This window comes from Mirounga angustirostris, unplaced genomic scaffold, assembly GCF_029215605.1.
Source record: "Mirounga angustirostris isolate CCGP_5_RB_7025 unplaced genomic scaffold, mMirAng1.0.hap1 SCAF_13, whole genome shotgun sequence".
In the NCBI taxonomy this organism is placed as follows: Eukaryota; Metazoa; Chordata; class Mammalia; order Carnivora; family Phocidae; genus Mirounga; species Mirounga angustirostris.
The window spans coordinates 57,188,284-57,210,791 of record NW_026991721.1 but is presented as its reverse complement, the minus strand read 5'-3'; the positions used below and the strand labels follow the sequence as shown (position 1 = coordinate 57,210,791).

Genomic DNA, 22,508 nt, shown 5'->3' with positions numbered 1-22,508 from the left:
CAACAAAAGGAAGAATGGAGGTCATCAGTAACTGGCCCCTTAGGCCTTGGTGCTCGGCGTCTGGCAGTCCCAAGCAGGCCAGTCAAGGTGCACTCAGACCCAGTGCTTCGCCTTCCCACATTTGCTCTTCTGTCAGGGTTCCACACTGTGCCCAGCATGAGCACATCCTCATTCTACACCTCTCCAGGGACCTTCTCAATGTCTCATTTTGATAGGAGGTACCTGCAGTGTTGGGGTCTGAGCTGACCCCTTACCCGGTGAGTTAGCTGAGCTGCATCTACCCCTCCAGGACCATGAGAGCCCAGCCTCCCCACAGCACTCCATGGCCTTCAAAGTCACTCCCAGTATGACATACCAATACTGCAAACCCTTCTCACCTTTAATTCCCAGCACTATCTGGTAGTACCTCATCTCCTGCACCTCCTGTGACCCTCCCATATCACTCTTCCTTCATATTACAAACACCTCTGTGTCAACAGGGACAAATCCTTACTAGACTGTAAATCCCCAGAGACCAGGAATCAGGTCTCATGTTTCTTCTGCAGTGCCTCGTGAACACAGAGATCTGCATAGACTGGAGCTCAGGAAACACTGGATACTGCCTCATTATATCCATTATATAGCTTTCCATCACTTACATAAACATTATTCTATACTAACACTTATACAATGGTCCATCCTTATCTGCGGGGCACATGTTCCAAGACCTCCAGTGGATGCCTGAAACCACAGAGTAACCAAACCCTGTATATACTGTTTTTTTCCTATACATACATACCTATGATAAAGTTGAATTTATAAATTAGGCACAGGAAGAGATTAACAACAATGACTAATAATAAAATAGAGCAATTATAACAATGTACTTTAATAAAAGTTATGTGAATGTGGTCTCTCTCTCTCAAAATATCTTACTGTACTCTACCTTCCCTTTTTCTTTTTCTTTTTTTTTAAGATTTTATTTATTTATTTATTAGAGAGCGAGCGAGAGAGAAATAGCATGAGGGGGGGAGGGTCAGAGGGAGAAGCAGGCTCCCCGCCGAGCCGGGAGCCCGATGCGGGACTCGATCCCAGGACTCCGGGATCATGACCTGAGCCAGAGGCAGTCGCTCAACCGACTGAGCCACCCAGGCGCCCCTACCTTCCCTTTTTCTTGCGATGATGTGAGATGATAAAATGCCTACGTGGTGAGATGACATGAGGTGACTGATGCAGGAAGGCACTGTGACAGTTAGGCTACTACTTGACCTTCTGACACTACGTCAGAAGGAGCATCATCTGCTTCTGGGCTGTGGTTGATGGTAGGTAACCGAAACCGTGGAAAGCGAAACCATGGATGAGGTGCGGGGGGGATGAGGTGCGAGGACTCACACTAAAGTCCATTTATACAAATAAAAACACTACTCACAAAGAAGAGTTCTACATCAGCCTCCACCAAATCACGTCATGTGTCAATATGAATCATAGCTCGTAGATATTCCCGGCTATCACCTATTCCCACCACAGAAAACTCATACACAAACCTACCACACAGCTGTTCACTCACTATCTACCCCATGTCCCACAGATGTAACCGAGCCCCTGCATAGGCCCCTCCCACAAGCCCACCTACCAGCCCAGCTCCATGGCCCTCTATAGTGGGTTATCTAGCTCTGCATCACTGTATCTCTTTCTCATAATCTCTCTCACTCAGTCTCTCTCCCATTTCTGCTTTTGCCTCCCTTACCATCTTTACTTTTAAAGATTTTATTAATTTATTTGAGAGAGAGAGTGAGCGAGCATGAGCAGGGGAAGCAGAAGGAGAGGGAGAAGCAGACTGAATGTGGAGCCCGACCTGGGGCTCGATCCCAGGACCCTGGGATTATGACCTGAGCTGAAGGCAGATGCTTAACCGACTGAGCCACCCAAGCGTCCCTCCTTACCATCTTTAAACATGCGGACGCCTGAGCGATTTTTCCCTTGCTTTGAGTCAGCTGGGGACATTAGCATGGTTGCAGGGAGCAGGGTGACAAAAGGTCTGTCCAGGGACCAGGAAGAACGGCCCACATCAATCTGCAGGAAAGCAGAGCCACAGTTACCTGGGGACAAAAGGTTGAGAGAAGAATTTAAGGGTGATGGGAAGATGCTGCCCTAACTGCGCACAAGGAATTGGGTGGGAAGAGGACATTCTTCCCTTCTAGAGCTAGTTGGAGGCCCGGAAAGGTCAAGGAACACACTGAGCCAGCAACTGAAGTGGATGAGACCTTAGTCCACAGAATGACAAGATGAAGGTTCATCCCTGACTCGGTAGACTTGCTGTTTCTCTGTCCTCTGGCTCTGGCAGGCAGTGCTAATCTCTGTCTCTGTTAACCCCTGGTACGGAGCCTGACATCTCTCCATCCTGACAGAGCTGAGACCAATGGTCTTTGTCAGTTCTCTACTCCAGAGAATTCTAAGGCCAACCTTCTCAACCCATAAATTCCTATGGAGCCTTCCCAGATTAGTGTGCAGAGCTCATCCCCCAACATGCTCTTGACAATGATATTTAGAGGTGTATACAGGTTCTATTTGTTGGCATTTATAATTATGTCAGTGTCCTAAGGCTTCACCCAGACTGCTCAGATCAAAGCAGGGCAGGTACATTGCCTAATTCAGGGAATGCTATCCCCATTTCATTTTATGTGAACAGAACCCTCAGTCTGCCAACACCATACACCTCTCCCAAGGGCAAGGGCCACACCTCACCTTCACACCAGGAAGGGTTTACTCCATGAAAGGTGCTCAGCTAGACCGAACTGAGACACTTTGGTGGAGCATCTGGAAGGCAATGTTACTCCTGTGTCTCCCGCAGAGGTTCCCGGAGCTCCGAGAACTCACTCACCCACGTCAATGTAGCCAATGGGCACTGCCCTCTCCAGCTGGAGTTCTACTTTCAGTTGCCCACTCTTGTCCTGAGGGCAGCTGAGCCAAGGTCCCCTCTGACTGTGTGGGTTCAGCAAGTTCTCCACAGGATACTTAGGATCCTAAGTCAGAGAGAGAAGGAGAACATCAGGACCCTCACTGAGTTGAAAGCTAAAGAGGATGCCCAGGAAGGAGGGCTCCCTACATTCCCAAACCTTTCCAGGAATTTTAACATGATAGAAAGAGCACTAGATGGGAGTTATCATGTGCCAGGGGATCTACAGACCGCTTACCTCTCCTTCATTTACCAAACTACCTCATTTCATCCTCTTAACACTTTAGTTTACTCTTTAGTTTACCTAACATTATTGCTTCTTAATTTGTTAACTGATCAATAAACTGAAGCCTAGTTTCAAGGCTACAAAAGCTAAATAACCAACCAAAGTCAGAACACCTAGGTCTCTGAATTCTGAGCTCTTAACCACCACACTAGACTATTTCCTTTCATTTATAAGGTGTTTTCACAGACATCTATTTACCTTCAAAGTAACCCTATGAGAAAAGAAAGGCAAGGATTTTTATTCTAAGTTTACAACTGATGGTTAGAAATAAAGTGATTTGTTCAAAGGCAACAATAGCGGTACCAAGAGACATTCTCAGTTCAAATCCAAAGTTAGATTTTTTTTTTTTTTTTGTGGAAAGGCCCTGAGCAAACTACTTTCTCTGGATCTAAATTTCTTCATCTATAAGTAAAGGGGAGGGAGACTATGTTCCTGGTTTTCAATTTTGTTTTAGCAATAAAATCCATCCTCTTAACTGAAATCTTATACTAATGTGTGTGTGTATTTTCTTTTCTTTTTTTTTTTTTTAAAGATTTTATTTATTTATTTGAGAGAGAGAGAATGAGAGACAGAGAGCACGAGAGGGAAGAGGGCAGAGGGAGAAGCAGACCCCCTGCTGAGCAGGGAGCCCAATGCGGGACTCGATCCCGGGACTCGATCCCGGGACTCCAGGATCATGACCTGAGCAGAAGGCAGTCGCTCAACCAACTGAGCCACCCAGGCGCCCTGTGTGTGTATTTTCAACAAATAAAAACAGAGCTCTGGTTAAAAAACAAGTTGGGGGCCTAGAGACATATATGACCCCCTGCCTTCAATTTCCAGAAGTGGGTGCCCACAGAGTACCGTTTGAAAACCTCATTATTAGGTGATCAGTAATGATCTCTATAGGGCTCAGTATATGAAGAAAACCATTTAGGCTGACTATGTAGGTAAGAAGGATATGTGTAATTTTTATTTCACTTAGGAGTTGATATAGTAGTTCCTAGCTCTCTTAAGGGTCTTCCCAAATGAGTGGGGATGTCTTTGACTGTCATAATGACCAGGAAGCATCACTGTCATTAGGGTCTGGAGTCCATGGATGCTAAATATCCCATCAGGCAAATGACCCTGCTATAAATGCAGACTTATCCCACCTAAAATGCCAAGGTACTCTTTGAGAAAGACTAGGGTAACAGAAGGGGAGGAGTGGGAAGAAAGGATAAATGGATAGAAATGACAGGAGAGGAAGTTCCTAAGAATCACCACACCGGATCAATCCTGGGCCCAGGGCCCGGCATCTAGACCTAATTGGGATAATTGGGATTTCCTGAAAAGTGAACTTTTAGGGAGGAGGCTGAGTCACTTTATTTTTTTTAAAGATTTTATTTATTTATTTATTTATTTATTTATTTATTTATTTATTTATTTATTTATGAGGGAAGAGAGAGAGAGCAAAAGAGAAAGAGAGAGCATGCACGCACAAGCAGGGGGAGTAGCAGGCAGAGGGAGAAGCAGGCTCCCTGGTGAGTAGGGAGCCTGATACGGGACTCGATCCCAGGACCCTGGGATTGTGACCTGAGCTGATGGCAGATGCTTAACCGACTGAGCCACCCAGGCGTCCCTGAGATCACCTTTGATGGTGGAGGTGATATTCTCACACGTCAGGGATGACCTTGAGTGTCCTGGTCTGCCCTCAATGACAGAGTAACTAAATTGCCCTTCTAGGGACCCTGGTACAGACTTTGGGCCTATGGTTTTGATAGTTCCCTTCAAACTAAGGATGGAATCCTGAGGTTGTTTTCTTCTTTACCTTTAATTCCTGGAAATACTACTTTTATGCATCCTGCATTGCTCTGGGAATAACCTGAGGGCAAGAGCTGTGTGTCCTCCTTTGATTTTGGATCCCCAAAGGGATATGTCTCTTCTATTAAACTGGGAGTTTCCTGAAAGTGCAGCCAAGTCTCCTATTTTTGTCACTCCTCTCAGTCACCAAGAAAAAAAATCATGCCTGCTAATTAACGTACCTGAGAGGAAAATGATACCACGTGGCTAATCTTTACAGGAGCCATGGTGGGCCCAGCAGTTGTCCCAAGTACAAGGCAAAAATACTTTCTCCCAGGATTTCTTCTGTCACCACTTTTGGCACTACCTATGTTTTGGTCTCGTCAGTTCCAGAAGAGAAAGAACCCTCATGTTACTCCTGAAGAAGAAAACAAAAGAAAAACAAACTAGCCATGGCTGGTTCTCTGGTAATTTTGGCAGCAGTCAGACTGTTTCTGGTGCCCATGATGGGCTTGTGGGGGCAGTGGGCAGGGAACAGATCTGGACCAGGGGGTGAGTCCAATAAATGTGAAATGACTGGAATGCAACCACAGGGCAACAGAGCGGCAAGTACAAAATATGTTAGCATGGTAATGTTTTGTTTATATGTAGGTAAGCTCCCAAGGGCATGAATTATGCCTTCAATCATTCACCTTTATACCCTTAGAACCTAGCACATAGCAAAGATGCAACAAATGTTCAACTATATATACAGGTCTATCAATTTTTGTCTTCCCTTTAAAATCAATCTTCTTAAACTTGTTTTTCATTGTTACTCCCCTATTAGGAATCTTCAATGGTTTGATGTATTCAAATCCCTTTTTACATGGTAGGTACTTGATAAATATTAATGCAGCTTGGCCCCTCAAAGCATCTACAATGTAGAGCTCTACATTTTCTGCTTCATCTGCTCCTATTCCTTTCATCAGAGGATGTGTTTTACCTCTCACTGTTTTATTTTATATTAAAGTTCATTATGGATATTTGTACTTTGTCTTTTGCCAAACTTTTTATGGAACACTTTAAAACATGTTAGTATAATGGACTCTTCTTACCCATCCATCACCTAGCTTCAACAATTCCTTGGCTAGAGGTGTTTTAAAGTTGTCTGAATGCCTTTAGGTAGGATCTCTCTCCAAATATTTATACCCTGCCCTTTTTTACCCATGTTCGTTACCCATCTGGCCCCTGAGAATGAGTCCATGACCCCTGAAAAATTCTTGGCCATAATGTTTGGTCTTCTTGCCTCTTTCCCCGCTCCCTCAACCCCCAATTCCCCCCTCCCCCCATCTCCAAGCCTTTCTTCATGCCATCACCTCTGGTTGGAATGCTCTTTCCCTTTTGCACTTGTCAAATCGAATGCATCTTTGATGCTCAAACTATCACTTCCACCTCAACCAGCTCAAGTGATAGCTCCATCCTCTTGATTCTGTGTTACAATTATCTGGGTATATGTCTATGTTCCTTGACCAACTGTAGGCTCTTGGAAGACAGGCTTCATGTCTAATTCAATTCTGTATCCTCAATGTAAGAGGGAGAAACAGATTAGCAAATGTCTGCTGAATGAATGACCATAAAAATTGAGCTCCAATGGGCTAGCAGTCACAGAGTGCTCATAGTGGGGCAGACTGCTATGACAGTGGTAACAGTTAGTAAAGGTCATCCAAAGGTCAAGCACTCCTCACAGGTCACATTCAATATGGTGCCATGGCTTCGAGGAGAGAAGAATGCAAGATGAATCCTGAGTCACCTCTCCAGGCCTTCAGATTAATTAGAGTTGATTATTCCCACAATAGGAACTCACTGAACTTTAGCAATTTTTCCTACTCTCTGCATACAGAGATACATTGGATTTATAAAAATAAATGATATGGTCTCCGTTTTGGAGAAACTCCCAGTATCCCATTTGTGATCTGATGTGAAAACTCCACCATTTCTCATCACTAACATACAGATGACTGACTTGGCCAGTCCCAAACTATACTCTAGGCTTGGAGACCCTGAAGCTGTCAATCTTGGATATTTTATTTAGTTAATATTTTGGGGGTGTCTAGTAGGTACCAGGCCCCGTACTGGTACTGGATACACAACGATGAATAAGATATATACAATCATTTTCATGAAGATCATAGTCTATCAAATTGCTTGCAGTTCTCCAAGATTAAGTTTCCAACCTCCTTGCGCTTGTATATACTGTCGTTCTTTTTTTTGCCAATGGCATGTTTACTCTGTGTGTCTCCCCAATAAGTAGTGAGCACTTTGAGGATGTGAATTTTTGTTATGCTCATCATCTCCCACTTTTGGCACTACCTATGGGAGGTGCTGAAACACAGCAGGCATAAAGAGCCATTGAAAAGAGTAGTTTATTAAGTCAGTATAATTCCAATCAGATTTCTGCAGAAGTTTCTGGCAAACATGACAAACTCATCAACCAATAAAGGGCCACAAATTGCTATAACAATTCTAAAAAGACAGATCAAACAGATTCCAGAAACAGACTCAAATAAATGGGAATTTACCGTCTTTTGATTGTAAGATAGAACAGAAGCATGAGTCTGTCAAAAAAAGATGAAGGAATACGTGGTGTTCAAAAAATTGGCCCACTTGTGAAGAAAAATAAAAGTAGATCCCTATCTCATAACATATTTAAAAAATTATACTCAAATGGATCAAAGATGGAAACATGAAAAATACTTTAAGGTAACAAAAACAAAGTTAAAATAAAAATGACTGACTGGAAGAAGGTATCTGCAACACATAAAAACTTGGATAGTATTCAGAATATATATTTTTAAGTATTACAAATCGGTAAAAAAAAGCCAAACAGTCCAATAGAAAACTGGAAATAAGATAGAAATACAATTCACATAAGACCCGAATGACCAAAAATCCTCATACTTCCTGGTAATAAGGAAATTGCGTATACTTTTCCTCTAAGACCAGAAAAAATTAAAAAATTAAAAAGTCTACAATGTAAAGGATTGGCCCTCTCATAAACACTTCCAGCCCATCTTAATTCTGACTAGCTACATTTCAAGAATAGCCACATATGTGTGGCTTGTAGTTAACTTATTTGAACAGTCCAGCTCTAGAGGGACTTATATGTGTACAGACACATACAGTATTTCTAATAGCAAAAAACATAAAATTCTAATGTCCATTAGTTGAAGAATGGATAAATGGAATAGTAAAATACTATATATATTATATAATGGAACACTACCTAAGAGTTAAAAGAAATGGATTAGATGTAAATATACATAAACATGGACAGTCCTCAAAAAATATAGTGAAAAAGTTACAGAATGATATAGAAAGTAGCACTTATTTTCATCAAAAAACAAAATGAAATAATACAATTACATTGTGACTACCCAGAATTTTTCTCAATGGACTGGGAGAATACCCAGTTAATTGTGGTAATAGTTGTGTCTGGGAAAGATTTAAGAGTAATGGGTCTGAGAGAAGAAGACACAAATAAGTTCAACCTTTATCCGTATTACTTTATCTTTTTAAAAAATGAGGACACAAATAGATCATGATGTCAACAGTCAATGTGGGGTGGTTGGGTTATAAGGTATTTATAATATTCTCTGCATTCTTTTGCATAATAAAAATAATTCCCATTTTAAGTAAATAAGATGCCTGTAGATGGTGTAAATATTACCCTGTAACTTCCTGTTGGTCCTAAAATAAAGTTGACATGTACTCTATTGTGAGTCCACTGGTCATCCTAGCACACTATTCACCCCACAGATCCAGCTGGGACGCCCAGGGGGTAAGTGCGCAGGGGCCATAGGTTTGTAAGGTGTTGGGTCCGGATATACAGGTAACGAGGGATTGGAAATGAGTTAGGAAGCTTTAAGTTGGGGTGCGGCACAGAGAATAAGGTGTATGGGTGGGGGTAAAGATAGGAGCTGAGGACGCACGATGTCGGGTAGGAGAGAGTACCGAGATTGTAAAGCAACCCTAAGGCGTGAGAGCGCAAGAAGCAGTTTGGGGGCCGCGCAGGTCCCGCAAGGCTCTTCTCTCAGCTTCAGGAGGCTAAGCGGCGCAGCCACTTCCCCCGCGCCCCGGAACGCTCTGTTCTGTGCATTCCTTGACCGCCACCCATTCTCGGCAGCTCCCCTCCCCATCAACAACCCCCCAAAGCCCCTCACCCGGGACAACGGACCTCGAAGAGCCACCGCTGCCTCAGCTCGTGGACCACAAACCCATTCTCCCGCCAATTCTGCCCTCTGACCTCCGCCTTCTGACCCGGAGCACGATTCTACGCTTCCCCAAGTCCGGGAATTTGTTCTGTGGCCTCAAGAAGCCACTGTTTCTGAAAGATGACTCCCATCGAGGCAAGAAGACATGTGCTATAATCAGCAAAATACATTCGTGTGTATCTATGTATGTTTTATGTCTATTTTTAAATGTATATTTTATGCAAATTTACACTCACTACAAATCTGTCCAGAGCGCGGAACTTAAACTTCCGGGTCAGAGTCAATGCATTCTGGGGAATGTAGTCCTCAGCCTCCACGCTTCACTCCTTGCAGCTCAGAGTGAGGGAGCGTCGCGAAAGTTGACGGTTTAGAGACTCTTCTCTTTGGCTGTCCAAAGGGGAAAATTGGTGAAATATTTTCACTAAAAATAATACAAGTCTACTTTCTCATTCTCCAAGAACCCTCCTCCACCGAAGCTTGGAAGTGCATGGAAACCGGCCCTCCCTGACCTTTAAGGAGTAGCAGGTAGATGGTCTCTTAGTCTCTCTCGGAGCTCCGCCTGTCTTGATGCCCCGCCCCCCTGCTGGAGCTCGAGCCGCCGATTGGTTAGGAGCACTTGAGCGGCGGAAGCAGCTGGCTCGCGCGGGGACGGGGGAGGGGGAGAGTTGTGAAGATGGCGGCAGTGGTGGAGGTGGAGGTTGGAGGAGGTGCCGGCGGGGAACGGGAGCTAGATGAGGTAAGAAGAGTTCAGAGTAAAGGAGGGGAGAGGCTCAGCCTGAAACTGAAGGGAGGGGAGGAGAGGTATCAGAAGTAGGGTCCTTGGGGAGGCGGGACCCTGAGGGAAGGAGCGAACTGGGGGGCGGGTGCGCGGAGAGGGAAATCAGAGGTACCCTGGACTCGGGGACTCGGAGGTGGACATGGGGGTAGAAGACTTGCAGTAACCTCAAGGGTGGAGATGGAAGATAGGGAGAGAAGCCAGAGAGGATGGGGGCGTTAAGATCTGAGATTATTAGCTGGGGGTCCTAGGGTAGGACTGAAGGGCTGAGAGGTAGCTTGAGTTGGAGGGGCGTGGACTTCTGTAAGGAAAGGCCGGGCTTTCGCTGTGGGAGAGGGGAGGCTAGGTTTGGGGTGGGGGTTGGGGACGCGGACCGGGGAAGAGTGCTAATCTACTACTATTATAGCGTTATTTTTATGTAAGAACTATTTTATTTATACTTACACTCTAGGACTTTGTACATAATGTGTACTCAGTAAAATTTTGGGCACTGAGTGGATGAATGAATGATTATATACCGGAATTCATCCGTTCACTCATTTAACAAATATTACATATCATCTTTGTGCTGAGTCCTGGGCTAAGTGCTAGGGACATAGGGGCCCTCCCACTGAAGAGCCCACAGCCTAGTGGTGGGAGACACACAAGGAAGACTAGTCACTGCATCAGAGGTATAATGATGGCACTGAAAAGAGGGGACCAATTTAGTTTGGGCTAGGGAAGGGTTCCCAAAGGAACTGAGTCTTATGGGGTAAATGATTCTCTATTTCTGGCTCCTTCTAAACGTATGAGTTCTTTGAGAGTGAGTTCCTTGAGGATGTATGTCCCCTTTACCTGTTTAATAGGCATTTAACAAGGGATGTATTCAATTACCAGTGGTCCTTGAATCACTAGGAGGAAAGAGACATTGAGTTTGAAAGGAATGAAGGGACAGCTCTGAGAAGTAAAGAGAGGGTGAGAAAGGAAAGGGAGATGATTCTGGAGGCCAAAGGTACATTCAGAACAAGGGGTGCTTGTGGCCTTGCACAGGACAGCATATAGACCATATAGAGGAAGGGGATTGATTGTCAGGAATGGAACCAAGGGTATCTCTGAGTGATCAGAATCTTAGAGGCCCTGGCTGTGTTTTTTGTGGGTGAGTGGGGAAGACCGGGGAGAGGCTCAGAGAAAAGGGAGTAGAAGTGGACTTGAGAAGTCAAGACTGTTGCTTGGTGGTGGGATGACTTGGTGGATTTGGTTTACCTGATTGGGATCATTAAGGTGGCAGGAGACTGAGTAACCGACAGGTGGTTAGAGCAGGGGGAGATTTTTAAAGAAGCATTTTAGACCCATACCTCCCAACCACTAGAGGTGTTTGGATACCACTCGGTTGGTGACATGGGGTGATTGTGGAAATGACCTCCAAGGCCCCTTCCAGCTTTAAGTTTCTATGATTACAGTTGGCTGTGGTTCAGTGAGATATATTTGAAAGCGCCCTGGAAAAAGTAAATTTAGTATTGAAGTTATTACATATGGTTTGTTAGTCATGAGCTCTCCTTTGAGGGAGGCTAATTTCAGTTACATGTATCAGGGTTCATTGAGATAAAGAGCAAAAGTATTAGCAGAGAAGAAAACTTAAAGTTTTGATTGTAAGACGTTTTTGATTTTTGCTTCTTAGCTTTTCTTTCCTTATGTTTTAAGAACTTAAGAGCTTCTAGTTGTATAATATACTTATTATGAGTATATTATAGACTTAGAGTGTCATGCCTAGAGGTCAGCTTTATATGTAACCCACTAGCATCTGTCCCAGAAGCTTCTGTTACTTTTTTTATTTACTGAGAAAGAATATAATCTGTGGCCTGGAAATTCTATATGGACTGGTTGTATCTTTTGTGTGTTTAAGGAAATAACTCTGAGAAGTAGGAACAGCCAGTTATCCCTTCAAGCTCCCTTCCCCTAAACAAACAAACAAAAACCCGGAGGTCTGGTCTGGCAGACCTTAGTTTATGTAATACTAAAGTCTACCCAGCTGTTTCTTAGCAGCCTTAACTACTGAACAAAAAGGTGAAATCCATCCTTATAATTTGTAATTATGGAGTTCTACTGTGTGTTATGCACTGGCAATTCAAAGGTAAGACAGGATCTTTACCAACTTGGAGTGTAGGGAAGAGACATGCAAATAGCTCTCTAGTGCTAGATAATTGTTATAATGGAAGTGTGTAAAAAATTCAATGGGGCAAGCAGTTGAGTCTGCTAGGGGGAGTCAGTAAAATCTTTGTGTTAGAGATGGGTTTTGAGCTGAAAAAATAAAGGTTCGGTTTACAAAGAAATAGTGACTTGCATGTGGTGTCACAGTTGTCTCCCTGTGGCCCTTTCTGTTTGGTAGAGAGACTACTGTGGGGACCAGATAATGGTAATGGATAGCCTAACTAAGCCGCAGTTGTGCTCTGTGCCACTTCTTTGGGACGATTGTACATGCTGTGGTTTTGTTCTTCAGGATATTGTACCTGTGTTTTCCAATATCAGATGCCATTAGTATGATGAGTTGTCTGGAATAGCAGCCAGCAGTTCATTCATTTCTTTCCTCTTTTGTCTTTTCATTATTTGTTTCTCTAGTAATTGAGGTAATTTAGGCTTTGCTAAGTGTTTCTCTGGTGTTGCAGAGGTGTATGGAAAAGAGGGTTTAGGAAATGAGCTACTGGTGGAAAAAGTTACTGTTTATTGAGTCCTTACCATAAACCAGCCTCTGTTTAAAGTCCTTTACTTACATTATCTGTGAGTTAGGTGGTATTAATTGCATTTTATACATGAGGAGACTGAGGCTAAAGAGATTGGTGTAACTTTCCTAGGATTCCACAGTTGGTGAGCTGGGAGGTGCAGATTTGAACCCAGGTCTGCCTGTGCTATCCTGAGCTTAGCCCGTGCTGTACAGAGCACCTTGGTTCCATTTCTCCATTCTTTATGCTCTGGGGATAGGTAATTTAAAACTGTATGGTCTTATGATATCATGTGAAAGTTGATACAGTACATTTCATAAGTGACTGAGATTCCAAAGAGTATTATTTTGAGTCTCCGATTTGTGACAGTAGTTTCATTAGTTTTCCCTATTTATGATCAAGAAAGTTGAGGTTCAGAGTATTATGAGAATGCCAAGGATCTTGCAACTACTAAGTGGTATCATAAGATTTAAACCCATTTTTTTTTCCAGATTCCAAAGTATTTGTTTCCCCTCAGTTTGAAGACCTAAACTGCAGACTTATCTAAACAAGTCAACTACCCCTTTCTTTATATACAGAAGTTTCATCTCCAAAACACGAAGTAGCATTTCATTCCCGAGAGGTGTAAAAGTAAGGATTAACCAAAGGAATATTGGTTTTTCTATACGGGTCCTTTAATTTACTGATAATTTGATTCTGCTGGACCCCTCCCCTTCTCCCCCACCATGGGAAGAGTGATTAGTTTAATGGTATTTAGGGAGATGAGAGATGGGTCTATCCAGCTCAGGCTAGGTATTAAACAGGCTGTGATAACTGGTTAAACTCAGTTCTTGTTCTCAACTTGCCAAACCACGTGGTGCTGGAGGATGTTAGTAGGATAAAGCATGGTTACGAGATAGGTGGCCCAGAAGCAGACTTACTCCTGGAGCCAGTGAGTTCCTCCTGGAAGGTGAGGCTGGCCAACCTCAGAGAGGAATTGGAGGCATCATTTTGGCACAGAGAGCTGGCTTGGGAGCTAGGGTAGAAAAAGCATGTCAACATCCAATCAGGGCCAGCCAGCCTGCCTGGCCAGTGCCTGTGAATTCTGGATGCGTCTACCCCCAGTGCTTGTTCATCTGCCAGAATGATGTGATATCATGCAGATCAGTGAGTAGTTTCCGGCTCAAGTTCAAAGCAAGTATCCCAGTCTACAACTAACTTGAAGTATTTGTTGTCTCAAGTGTGTAATTTACCTCATCTGGGCCCTGTTTTATTGTTAAAAGATGAGATTGAACTAGATTGGTGGTTTTTAAACCTTTATTTAGCCACAATACCTTTTATTCAAGCAAAATCTCGCGTTGAAGCCTTGGGGTCCTTGAGGGGACTCAGAACCCCTCGGGTGTCTCAAGACACACTTTGATAATCAGGGAGTTCTTTCTTACTGCCCGCTGATTGGGTGACCCTACTCTTTGTTCCTTCAGCCCCCGCACCCCCCATACTTCTCCTAGCCCAGGCCTACCAAGGATTATTTTGTCTGTCTTCCCCACTAGACTCTTAGCTAAATGAGAGAGTCCAGATCTGTCTTGCTTATTGTTGTAGTTCCTTCCCTCAGCATGCTGCCTTGCATACAACAGGTTCCTACTAAGTGTTTGACAATTATTATTTTTGAGTAATAGTAATACTAGCTACCAGTTAGTGAATGTTTGTGATATGCCAGCTCCTCTGCTTAGTAGTACATAGTTTTTTTTAATTGAATGTTTACAACATCCCCATGAGAATTGAACTATTGGACTAAGTCATGTTTAAAACTCTTTCTGGTTCTAACATACTGTGCACCATGTTTCTGGTTACTGCCAGGTCTTTGTTGGTGATGTCCTGTCTGCCTAGAATGCCTATCCTTTCCCTCTGTGTGTTTCTAAATATACCTGTACTTAAGGTTTTAGCCCAAGGCTGTCTTGACTTCTAGAACTATTCTGATCTACACTGATGTCTTCTTTCCCTGCCTTTGATGGTTTTCTCTGTGTTCATTTATAATTCATCAACCTTTTCTGAAGCACCTTCTTTGTGCCAGGCACTGTGCTATGCTTGAGGATACCAGGAGGGAGAAGGTGTGATAATTGCCTTCATGGAGTTTATGGACTAGCACGACAAGAGAAGGACTGATAAATAAGTACAAAAACATGTCACAGGTGCTGTGCTAGGCAGTAGATGTGGTGGGTACATCGAGGAGAAAGTTGCAGTTCATGTCCTATCTCCTCTTCCCCGCTAGACTGGTAAACCCCTAACAGAGAGGCTGTGGAAATCCCTTGCTTCCTCAAAGTAGTAATCACTGCTTTGCTTTGTTTTGTTTTTGTTTTTCTTCCTGTGGGTCTCTCCCTATAGACGTTTGATAAATGTTCCTTGTTTCCAGGGGTTTTCTTTTCTAGAGATTTTTGGCCAAAGCCACGGTCTTATTGAGCGATTGAGGTTTGAATATCTGGCCATTTTTCTTTGGATTATTTTTAAGGCATGTAAAATGAGTAATAGCATAGTGTAGTGGGGAAAAAAACAGAATAGTAAACAATACACTTAGGTTCTAGACTAGGAGTAGCAGATTTGTTTTATCTCGGAGACAGCCAAATGATAATAGATGCTTAGAAGGCTGTGTTGAGGAGGATTCTGAGACCAGGGCTCAGCAGGTGAGTGCTGAAGGTGAAATAAGATAGAGTACTTAGTCTGTTCCAGGTCCTGTGCCAAGTGTTTTATATGCATTATCTAATTTAATACGAAAACCTTATAGTAGGTACTATTGTGGTTATCCCCATTCTAAAGATGTGGAAACTGAGGTATAGAGAATTTAAGTGACTTGCCCAGTGTTATACAGCCGGGTAAGTGACAGAGCTGGGGTTCAAATCCAAGACGACGCCAGCACCTTTGCTCTTAACCACTCTGGGCAGTGTGAGTACTGTGTACTTCTAATATTGTCCTACACTGGACATGTCTGTGTATGTATGTGACTTCATTTACAGAGGTAATTTGACTGGGGTTGTGCATTTGTCTGTCTCCCATGAGATTAGGTTCTCCTTGAAAGCCCTAACCATCCTTATATTCCTGGTGCCTGGCAGAGTATGATTCAATAAATGCACGAAGATGTGAATTCATGAAAGGTTTCAGCCTCTCTGTACCTCACTTCTCCATCTGTGAAATGAATGATAGGTTTGGACTTAGATGATGTTTTAGAGATCTTTTGCAGCTTTGCAAGTCCTGGATCCCAGTATTTTACCCTGTCTGTGTTTCCTACAGTTCCTGTCAGGTACTCAGGTACTATTTCTATCAGGTAAATACTAGTGAATGATTTAATGAATGAATGTATAATTATTGTTAATAATCTTTGCTAATAATATTAAGTTGAGAGAAGAAGAAAATGGTGATAGGGAAGTTGTAGATGAAAAGGCCTACATATAACCTTTGACTTTTTAATGCAGTGTCTCATACTTTGGCAGATACCCTGTCTGAAGATAGTGTTTCCCATTTGGTTTCCCATAACACCTCCTATCCCCAGCTCACTCTTGCTTTTTGCAAGTCATGTTTTTTTTTTTTTTAAAGATTTTATTTATTCATTTGAGAGACAATGAGATAGAGAGAGCATGAGAGGGGGGAAGGTCAGAGGGAGAAGCAGACTCCCTGCCGAGCAGGGAGCCCGATGCGGGACTCATCCAGGGACTCCAGGATCATGACCTGAGCCGAAGGCAGTCGCCCAACCAACTGAGCCACCCAGGCGCCCTGCAAGTCATGTTTTGATTAAGCTTGTATCTTAATAACTCATCTGCTTCCAGAAGGAATTTAAGGTATCATCTGGTCAATAAAGGGGGATAGGAGAAAGAGGAGGAAAAGATGAAGAGGAATGTCCTAACTCCTTGAATGCAGGGACTGTCTTTCTTTGTACATTCCTCAGAGGTTATGCAGTGCTTGGCACATAGCAGACATCAATATATTTATTGCATAAATGAGAGGGGCGCCTGGGTGGCTCAGTCAGTTAAGCATCTGACTCTTGATCTCAGCTCAGGTCTTGATCTCAGGGTTATGAGTTCAAGCCCCATGTTGGGCTCCATGCTGGGCCTGGAGCCTGCTTAAAAAAAAAAAAAAAAAAAGAGATACAAATGAGAATGCTCATAGGTGTGGGTACTGTTCAGGATGAGGGAAGTATTGACTCAATAGCAAAGGTTAACTGACATGCTTAACTGTCTGTTCTTGAAGTAACACAATAGCACCTGATAACATTTGCTTTTAAACTGCTTACGAAGCATTTCCATTTGTAATTAATGGCATATTGCTCCTTACCAGTGAGTCATAGGCACAGAATCAGAGGACTTACTCTCTGCCCCATAGTACCCTATGTAGATTTCTGCCAGCACTTACCATGTTATATTGTTCGTCTCCTCGATTAGGCAGTGAACTCCTGGAGGGGACAACCATATCATTTTTCATCTCTGTGTTCCTAGCACCTCATCTCTCACAGTGGCGAGCATAGAGTAGATATTCAAATGTTTATTGCACTTGAATCTTAAATCTAGTCCATCACCCATGTCGAACGTCCCCAGCAAGTGATCATTCCCAGTCTTTATTTATTTATTTATTTATTTATTTATTTATTTATTTAAAAGATTTTATTTATTTATTTGAGAGAGAGAGAATGAGAGAGAGAGAACACATGAGAGGGGATAGGGTCAGAGGACGAAGCAGACTCCCTGCTGAGCAGGGAGCCCGATGCGGGACTCGATCCAGGGACTCCAGGATCATGACCTGAGCTGAAGGCAGTCGCTTAACCAACTGAGCCACCTAGGCGCCCCCCAGTCTATATTTAAATCCCTTTAATGGTAGGGAGCTTTTTTTCTGTGGTCAGCTTATTCCCTCTTTGAATACTTCTGTTGCAGTATTCTTCAGATTCGGCTAGAATTCTTATTTCTGTAGCGTCAGCTTTTTAGTAGTCGTTCCTTTTCCTAGATCTTGCTTCTTTGCCTCTTTGAACCATGGAAGCACATGCAAGCACAGGCACTGCCACAGGATGCCTCTGGGGTGTGTAGGCTCAATCCACATGGGGCTGTTTGTCCTGAAAGCCTACTCCCTGAAAGCCAACCCAAGATAATCCATCTGGTGTCCTGCCTTATCTCCACTTTATTTCTTTGTGTTTTCCCTTCTTGAGGTTATCTTTTTGCTCCTCAGAGGAAAATCTGTAGGTAAACATAAACTCATTAGTTCTCTCTAAAGTGTAGCTTTCCTAAGGGAATGCTGAGGTATGGCCATGGGGCTTTTGGCCCTGGACAACTAGGGAGAAACAGTGGGGAAGGAGGAAGCAGGGAACGAGGCAGAGAGCATAAGCATAAGCCTGCCAAGGTTTGTGTTCCCTCTATTCTCCTTCCCCTTTCCCAGTAGGGTGTTCTCAATAACTTAATATGTCTGTTACTTAAGAGGACTCCAGTGACATTCTATTCTGCATTGCCCATGGGATTGAGCCTAACCTCTTCTTGAGTCTGTCAATTAGCACCCTGCAAAACAGTTTTTTCTTCTGTTCTAACGATAACAATAGCTAACTTTTTTAGTACATACTGTGTACCAGGCACTATAGTAAGCATTTTACATGGCATTAGCTCTTTTAATTCTATTATAATGCTATTAATATGTTCATTTTCTAGATGAGAAAAATGGAGACACAGCTAAGTAATTTTAATTTATGCAAGATTGCCTAGATTGTAAGTGGAGGTAGGATTTGAACTTGGCTATAGGACTCCATGATCTCTATTGCTGGTGTACTCTATTACATGGACTCACTATTTTCAAAGTTCACCACATCTTTATTGAGCATTTAATTATGCCAGATACTCTATTTGGTCTTGGGAATTCATAAATGGATAATGAGACTAACTCTGCTCCAAAAGAATTCATGGTCTAGTGGGGGAGAAACCCATCAAGTGATAATGACAATATAGTATAATGAGTAGAGTTATATACAAGGTACCACAGGTACATGGATGGAGTGTGTTAATGTGTATTTGGGAGAGTTAGGGAAGACTTAAGAGAGGATATGGCATTGGGCTGATCATATTAAAGGAGGGGTGAAAGTTTACCATATGAATAGGAGGCCAGTTTATACCGAGGTAAGTGAAATCACATATTTGAAAGAATGGAGGCATGGAATCTCTAATCCTTAAGCATACTGTTCTTCACTACTAAGACATTTGTTGATAACTGCTTCATGCAAAGTGCTGTGTTAGGCACTTGGGTTGAGAGAAAAGATGCTAGATCATGTTTCTGGCTTTCAAGGAGCTTACAGTTCTGTTAGAAAATAGGACATGTAGTCCATCCAGTTGGAAAGATAGTGGCTATAATTATAAAATAATAGGTCCTAGGGGTGCCTGGGTGGCTCAGTCATTAGGCATCTGCCTTTGGTTCAGGTCATGGTCCTGGGGTCCTGGGGTCCTGGGATCGAATCCCACATTGGGCTCCCTGCTCAGCGGGAAGCCAGCTTCTCCCTCTCCCACTCCCCCTGCTTGTGTTCCCTCTCTTGTTGTGTCTCTCTCTGTCAAATAAATAAAATCTTAAAAAAAAAATTAGGAGGTACCAATTACCTTATCAGTAGAAAAAACAAAGTACTATTGGGGAAGTAAATCCCTTCTCATTGATATGTTAGGGAAAACTTCATGGAGAGGGAGCCTTCTGAGCTGGACCTTAATGGATGATTTAAATGTCACTCGAGAGAGAACTTCAGGAATAAAGGCCTCTAAGTAAATATGAAAAAGAAGGATGTATTTGGAGATCATCAAGTAGGTGAGGACTAAGTGCTAGATCTAGAAAAATAGATTGGGGCCAACATAAGGTTGATTTTGAATGCCAGGCTGAGGAGTTAAGATAGGCTTATTCATTCCTTCGGTCATCAATTATATATGCTTATATATGCCAAATACTATGCAGAGGAAACAAAGATGAAGACCTGGCTCCTACTCTCAGGGGGGTGATAGTCATGTAGGGGAAGACAGACATGGAAACAGATAATTGTGTATAGTGTAAGTGGGTGTTATATACTGTGGTGACCCAAAGGAGGGAGTGATTAACTCTGCTTAGGGGAATCATTAAAGACTTAACAGAGAAGATGCTTGAGTTTGTTCTTAAGAATTAAATTTGAGTTCAATAGGTGGAGTCTGTGAGGTAGGGAAGAATGGTCCAGCAAATTGAAAAGATAAGCAAAGGCTTGGGGCGCCTGGGTGGCTCAGTCGTTAAGCGTCTGCCTTCGGCTCAGGTCATGATCCCAGGGTCCTGGGATCGAGCCCCACATCGGGCTCCCTTCTTGGCGGGAGGCCTGCTTCTCCCTCTCCCACTCCCCCTGCTTGTGTTCCCTCTCTCGCTGTCAAATAAATAAAATAAAATCTTTAAAAAAAAAAAAGATAAGCAAAGGCTTGCAGGCATTAAACAACATGGAATATTCTGGGAACTGAAAGTATTTCTGTATAACTGAAATATAGGCTAAATGTAGGGGGATAACAGTGAGCTATAAGGTTGGAGAGGCCTTTATAAGAACATGCTGAGAAGCTTGGGCTTGTAACATGTTCAGATCTATGTCTCAGAATAATCAAGTCTGATAGAAATGTAGAAGTTATTTTTGGAGGGATCAGGTTGGGGAAAGAAGAAATTAGTTGGGAGTACTTCAGTAGCTAAGAGATAATGAGGATCTGAGCAAAAGCAAAGGCAGTGAAGGTGGAGAAAAGTGAGCACCTATAAAAATATTAAATAGCAATGCTTCCACTTATTTTTTTTGTGCTTTCCATTCCCCTCCCTAATTCATTCACTCACACATTCATCAAGCATTTATTAAATATGTCATCTGCATTGTTCATTCAATCTTTCCTTCTTCAAATATTTGTGCCTTCAATATGACAGGCATTTTTCTAGGTCCCAGTAATTCTGCAATGAACAAGACAACCAAGGTCCTCGCTCTTGTGAAGTTTACTTTCTAATGGGGGCATGCAGATAATAAAAAGAGAACTCCAAATGGTGACAAGTCTGCTGAGGAAAGTAGGGTGATGTGATAGAGAACAACTAGGAGAGGTTATGAAAAGCTTATGAAGTGATATTTGAACCAACACCCAAATGAAGAAGACCTAGCAATTTGAAGATTTGGAAGCAAACGTATGTCAAGTGGAGGGAGAAGTACAAATCAGTGGGATGAGTTAGGCATGTCGTGGGGCCAAAGTGAAAGCCAGTGTGTCTGAATCATAGTCCAAATCAAGGAAAAAAAGTACCAATGAGGTCAGGGAGTTTGGCAGAGTCGGAAACCGTAAGGCCTCATAGATGCTGCTAAACATGTTGAATTTTATTGAGAGTACAGGGAAAAGATTTTGGATGGTTTGAAAGACGGGAGTGAGATGAGCTGGTTTGCATTTTTTTTAAAGATTTATTTACCATAGAGCGCCCTATTAAATGGGGGGAGGAGCAGAGAAAGGGAGAGGAAGAGAAACCCAAACAGAGCCTGAGGTGGGGCTGCATCTCAAGACCCTGAGATCCTGACCTGAGCCAAAGGCACTTAACCAACTGAGCCACCCACGTTCACTGCTGGTTTTCGTTTAAAAAAAAAAAAAAAGATCTTTCTGGCTGCTTTGAGGAGAATGAATTGTAGAGGGGCATTCAAGGAGAGTACTTAGGAGACCTGCAGTAGTTCAGGTGAGAGATGATAGCATTGGAGGTGGAATAGCAGAGATGATGGGGAAAGGTGGATAAATTTAGAATTTGTTTTAAGTAGAGCCTACAGGACGTGCTGGTGGATTGGATATCAGGTATAAGAGAAAAAATCAAGCTTGACTTTGAGGTTTTTGGGATTTGTTTTGCTTTAACTTGACTAATTGGCAGCACCATGGTTGACGGTACCAGGTATTGAAACAGGAGGGACCAGGGTAGAAGTTTTCGGGGGGAAAAGAGGAAATGTGAAAAATTCTGTTTGGCCATTCTATTTGACATCATTTCCACTGTTTGTTCAAGGGAGAATTACTCAGTCTCTGTGTATTTCCAAAGCATGTGCTTTGTGTGCAGTGCTAGGTGTGAATTATGAGGGGGATGCTGAATGAGTAAGGCCCATTCCTTGTTGTCAAAGCTGTTAACATTAAGTAACATCCATCTAACATTTATTTTTTATTTTTTATTTTTTTTTAAAGATTTTATTTATTTATTTGAGAGAGAGAGAATGAGAGAGAGCACATGAGAGGGAGGAGGGCCAGAGGGAGAAGCAGACTCCCCGCCGAGCAGGGAGCCCGATGCGGGACTCGATCCAGGGACTCAATCCAGGGACTCCAGGATCATGACCTGAGCCGAAGGCAGTCGCTTAACCAACTGAGCCACCCAGGCGCCCCCATCTAACATTTATTGAATATATACAGTGTACCAGATTATAGGCTAGTTCTTTTTTTTTTTTTTTTTTTAAGATTTTATTTATTTGAGAGAGAGAATGCACGTACGGATGGGGGGTGGGGGCAGAGGGAGAGGGAGAATCCCAAGCAGACTCTTTGCAGAGCACAGAGCCTGATGTGAGGCTCAGTCCCACGACTCTGAGATCATGACCTGAGCCGAAGTCAAGAGTCACATGCTCAACCGCTCAACTGACTGAGCCACCCAGGCACCCCCAGGCTAGTTCTTTGAATGAAATACAAAGGTGAATAAGATTCAGAATAAGATTCAAATGATCCTCAGACCCACTTCACATCCAGTAAGATTGCTAAATGGGAGAAGATATTTGCAAATCATCTATCTGATGAGGAACTTGGATTCAGAATATATAAAAAACTTACAAGGCAATAGAAGATAA

The 22,508-nt window shown here is 42.9% G+C and overlaps 2 protein-coding genes across 4 annotated transcripts in view; one reads left to right on the top strand and one right to left on the bottom strand.

Annotated features, from left to right (window-relative positions):
- XNDC1N (XRCC1 N-terminal domain containing 1, N-terminal like) overlaps window positions 1–9,603 on the bottom strand; it is a 40,104-nt gene extending 30,501 nt beyond the window's left edge. Inside the window, 4 exon segments of the mRNA XM_064576989.1 lie at window positions 1,923–2,078; window positions 2,861–3,002; window positions 5,225–5,400; window positions 9,469–9,603. Coding sequence (XP_064433059.1) covers window positions 1,923–2,078; window positions 2,861–3,002; window positions 5,225–5,269 — 343 coding nt within the window. The 5' untranslated portion in view covers window positions 5,270–5,400; window positions 9,469–9,603.
- A 49-nt stretch (window positions 9,604–9,652) lies between these two features.
- Window positions 9,653–22,508, top strand: part of RNF121 (ring finger protein 121) — an 82,718-nt gene continuing 69,862 nt past the window's right edge. For 2 of the 3 annotated variants that reach the window (XM_064576991.1, XM_045894339.3), the window contains exon 1: window positions 9,856–9,968. In XM_064576991.1, coding sequence (XP_064433061.1) covers window positions 9,906–9,968 — 63 coding nt within the window. In that variant the 5' untranslated portion in view covers window positions 9,856–9,905. Of the gene's footprint in view, window positions 9,758–9,855; window positions 9,969–22,508 lie in introns of those variants that run through there. The other variant, XM_054512102.2, reaches the window with a different exon arrangement.